We start from the raw sequence: 4905 nt of genomic DNA, 5'->3' as shown, positions 1-4905 counted from the left end.
ATTTTTGTTCTACGGTCATTCCGCAGCTTAAGCCTAAACGGGTTTTGGCTACAGCACCGTAAACCCCAACAGTTTTATTGAATTTTAATTACTAGCTAGTGTTATTACTGAAAAATAGATATCAAACTGTAGATTAGTCAAAATTACATAATAAATATTTTTTGTAGAAGTTACAAGATTTTAAACTTCATCAATTTCCAAATATATTTATTTGAAATAATAATACTAATAAAAAGTTATTTTATACTTCATAAATGTTATCTCATGTAATAAGAACAAAAGGTTTTTGTTATTTTATTAAAAAATAATTTTAGTGATCGAGTTTGATTTCTATACAAATTCTATAATTTAGATAATATTAATTCCTTAAATAATTGTTCACCAAACTAATTTTAAAAAACAATCTCAGAATTCTCATTAAAATTTAGAAATATGAATTTTCTAATCTTAACTCAATAATTAGAGTTACAAGTTGTTTTCGGAAAAAAAAAGAGAATGAACTTATTAGAATTATTTAGTAATTAGGCATATTTGTAAATAAAATAAAGTTAGAAACATAATACAAATAAATTTGTAGGTTCATCGGTAAAAGAAAAAAAATACCATTAAAAATAAAAAGTTAATTAATGGGAAAACATTAACTGTGAACTTTAGCATTACTTTTGTATTTTATAACTAATTAATATAATTAATTATTATAAATAGAAAAACTGAAAAGCCCTGATTAATGCTCTTATAATTACCTCCGTAATTAATTTCATTTTTTTTATTTTCCAAGTATTATTTGTTATACTATCAGGATCAGTTGTTTGCAACAACCGATCTTGATAGTATCTGGATCAGTTGTTTGAAACAACTGATCTTGATAATTATACTATCAGGATCGGTTGTTTGTAAAAACCGATCCTGATAGTATCTGGATCGGTTCTAACAAACAACCGATCATAATGTTCATTTATTAGGATCGGTTGTTTATAAAAACTGATATGAATAGTTTTTAGGATCGGTTTTTTTAAGAAAATCGATCTAGATAGTTATTAGGATCAGTTGTTTCATATAGCCAATCCTGATTTTAGTTTTCCCACTAGTGTGGGGCTGTGCGTTCTTTCTGGTACTACCAGGTACTAAATCCGATACAGAACAGATCCCAAGTATCCAGCCGAAACCTCTTCATTTGCTTCCTGCCGTAACTCCCTTCTTCTCCTCTACCCACACCAAACAGTCTCCATAACTTACCATCATGGCTTCTGACTCAAACACCAACAAACTGATCAATCTCCTACTCAACGGAGATAAGTACCTTCCATGGTCACGGGTAATTTCTATCGCACTTGGAGGGAAAGAAAAATTAACTCACATAACCGATGACCCTATGACAGAAACCAAGACACCTGAATTCAACAAATGGCATGCCAGTGACCTTACTGTTATGTCTGGAATACTAAATTATATGGAACCTCAGATCTATGGGATCTTTACCTATGCAAATACGGCAAAAGAACTCTGGGATTCACTATCCCAGATGTATGAGCAAGCCAACAATGCTTCTCGTATCTTCGAACTCCAACATAGTATCACCAATTCAAAGAAAGGAGCCAACCAGTCCTTCATCGAATATTTTGGAGTCATGAAAAGATAATGGGAAGAATTGCGGCAGTTACGACCTGTCGATGAATACCTTCAACGAGAAGAACATGATCGAATTTTTCAGCTGCTGGCAAATCTATTCGAAGAAACTAAGAGGGACATATTACTCAGAACCGAGTTGCCTTCTCTCAATGCAATATGCTCTATAATTCAAGGCGAAGAGACGAGGAAGCGTGTCATGAATGCCAATTTCAGAAACAATACCTCTGCTGAAAATAGTGCCCACTATGTTGCCCCTGGTAACAAGTTAGGAGATAATCGCTGGGTCAAAGGGAAGATTAATTGTTCAATCCAACTGCATTAGCTGTAACCTATTATGAGAAACAAGACCGCCAAATGCATCCTAATTTATTTTCTTCTTGTATTGCCTAATTATCAATCTCTGAATATTTGTTTGCTAGAAATAAGGACCTGATCACTATGTCTATAAATCTGGCTATCATCTCTCTTGTATATGATATAACAACAAAATATATAAAATATAATGGGTGGGCGGGAGCTTTCCGGGAGTTATGTGTCAATTCTCTAATTATTGTTAATTTCTTCAAAAATTAATTAGTTTGCGTCATTATTTGGTATTCTTGTTCATGAAGCAACATCATTGACATTGACATTGACATTGACATCATTATTTATTTAGGACACATTTTTCATTGTTCAATAGTAGTCTGATGATGTCATAAATATAATAAAAACTATCGTCACCATTTAACTCAATTTTGTCCGTGCAAGTCAATATTTCTGTTTAGATCAGGACCGTCGGATCATATGAATTCCCTTGCATTCAACGAACTACATATATATGCACTGCACTGCACTGCACGGATCTCTCATCTTAATTTCCTTTCATAAGGTCACACAAGACAATCATATCTATAGATGAGATGGATAAGAAGAACAAGAGCTCGAAGAAGCACATAATACTCATCCATGGTGCCTGTCATGGTGCCTGGAGCTGGTACAAGGTCACAACAGCACTCCGCTCTGCAGGTTACCGTGTAACGGTGCCTGACATGGCCGCATCAGGCAGAGATCACAGGCAAATTACTGAGGTACCAAGTTTTAGAGACTATTCTCAACCTTTGTTTCAAATCTTGCAATCCTTGCCGCCTGGGGAAAAGGTTATTTTGGTCGGCCATAGCTTGGGAGGGGTGAACATAGCTTTGGCAATGGAGGAGTTCCCTGAGAAAATCTCTGTTGCAGTATTTCTCGCTGCTTTCATGCCAGATTCGACCTCAGCCCCATCACATGTCATTGATAAGGTATACACAAGGGCTCTCACATCCTTCCTATTAATTAATCTTATCCTATATGCAGGGGCAGACACATAATTTTTGTCAGGACGAGACAATAATCGGATACAAATAACTTATCGGATTCAAACCCAATAGCTTATCGGGTACAATTCAACATAACAAAAAAAAATACCAATCAATATAATAAAAATCCTAAATTACTTGAAAAAAAATCAATAATTCAATATTTATAGGGAATTTAAAATCAACATTTTGGTTCAACTTGACAGCCTCTGCCTTTGAATTCAAAAAAATAAAAAAAATAAAAACATTTTGATTCAACTAATTTTCACTATTTGGGATTAGCGCCTATTTGGGCTCCGCTAATTTGTTTCGCTCAGAGTTTATATGGGCTCCGTTCCGTCTATTAGAATTTCAGAATTGGCTACAGGGGGACAATTTGAATTCCAGGGAGGGGCAGAGGTCCGAAAAGCAGATTTTTAGCACTATTTTTGAAAATCCAGCGGGGGGCAGCTGACCCCCCTGTGCTACAGTGGATCCGCCCCTGCCTATATGTATGTACTTTTATGATGAAAATCGTACGTGGATCCACCTCTGTATATACTAGCAGTATCCTTAATTATCTCACCATGTTAACTACAAAGTAAATTTCACAGAATATCTTGGAGGATTAGTCCCAGAAAAATCTAGAAATAGTACACATGCAGTAAATTAAATATCACAGAATTAGCAACAGAATCAAATTTAATTTTCAATCTGTCCAAATAAATTTCTGTCCTTTCATTAATTTGTGCTGATGTCTGTTAATGCATGTCATTGTCGCCTCCTATACATACATTGACTAAATTTGTTGTTGTCATTTATGTTTTATATGAAGTATGCTGAGGAACGGGCGTTGTCAGAATGGATGGATACAGAGTTCAGACCAGTACATATCGGAAACAAAATTCTGACTTGCATGTTTTTCGGACCAGATATGCTCAAGTCAAAATTATACCAACTCTGCTCACCAGAGGATTACATACTAGCAATGAATTTGGTGAGAGTATCGTCTCTGTTTCTTGAAGACCTGAGGCTTAAAGAACCATTCTCTAAGGCGCGCTACGGCTCAGTGGATGCTGTTTATATAGTGTGCAGTGAAGATTTAGCCATCCCACGAAACTATCAGCAATCAATGATCAACACTACCAATATATTATTGAAACAAGTCAAAACAATTCAAACTGATCACATGGCCATGTTGTCGGCTCCACAAGACCTTACTAATCTTCTCATGGAGATTGCTAATAACTATTCTTAATTTAATTTGCAACATATTTTAATTAATTAAGTAGGTCTCGCGACGTGTATTTATCTGATACAATATATATACCCTCAGAGCATCTCCATTCGTGCAAGTGATTTGCAATTGCAAACAGCTGTCATGCAGTATCCTCTTTACTTTACTGAATGTTTCCTAGCATTATGTGGCTTAATTATATGGTACTGAACCAGATGGCATTGTACCATTTATACCTTGCTGTCTTTTTGTCATTTTATTGTGCTGTAATACATAGCTTGCATTATTGAGACCCTGGTAATGAGACCCTGTGCTGTTTTTAATTGTGCTACTTTGTCATTTTACTATTGTTATTTTGTCATTTTATTATACTGTTTTTAATGTGCTGTATCATTTAGGTATTATTTAGATCATACATAGCTTGCATTATTTAGGTATTATTTAGATCATGTCATGTGCTGTATCAATTTACAAAAAGAAGTTCCATGGCTGCTCTTTGGTTATACTCTTTGATTAATGATTTTGTTCAAGTCTTGTTTTGCCTTTGGTTGTGTTGGGTCCCTTACTCATTCCTCTTGTTTTATCATTTTTCATGTTATTTGTAATATTTGAATATTGTAGGGTCTTATTTGTAAAATTTGTATAGACTCAAATAAAACAGAAAATGAAAAATGGGATAGATGGCTTTCCCGACAAAATCGTCTTTGATCTGTCTTCTTCTCT

At 34.6% G+C, this 4905-nt stretch overlaps 1 protein-coding gene across 1 annotated transcript; it reads left to right on the top strand.

Moving 5' to 3' along the window:
* The first annotated feature begins 2465 nt into the window (after nucleotides 1-2465).
* LOC144565701 (salicylic acid-binding protein 2-like) lies at nucleotides 2466-4211 on the top strand. Its single transcript, XM_078315522.1, has 2 exons — nucleotides 2466-2909; nucleotides 3781-4211. Exons 1-2 carry the CDS (start codon nucleotides 2532-2534, stop codon nucleotides 4201-4203), a joined length of 801 nt encoding a protein of 266 aa, XP_078171648.1. The 5' UTR covers nucleotides 2466-2531; the 3' UTR covers nucleotides 4204-4211.
* Nucleotides 4212-4905: the final 694 nt, after the last annotated feature.

Source organism: Carex rostrata, chromosome 14 (genome assembly GCF_964058835.1).
Source record: "Carex rostrata chromosome 14, lpCarRost1.2, whole genome shotgun sequence".
NCBI lineage: Eukaryota > Viridiplantae > Streptophyta > Magnoliopsida > Poales > Cyperaceae > Carex > Carex rostrata.
Note: the sequence above shows the minus strand (reverse complement) of the source record. Positions and strands in the feature narration are given on the sequence as shown.

Excerpts from the sequence above, each read along its gene's own strand:
- LOC144565701 (XM_078315522.1), top strand. The coding sequence starts at position 2,532 with ATGGATAAGAAGAACAAGAGCTCGAAGAAGCACATAATACTCATCCAT. Across the intron at positions 2,910-3,780 it reads CATCACATGTCATTGATAAG|TATGCTGAGGAACGGGCGTT; the intron begins GTATACACAAGG and ends TTTTATATGAAG.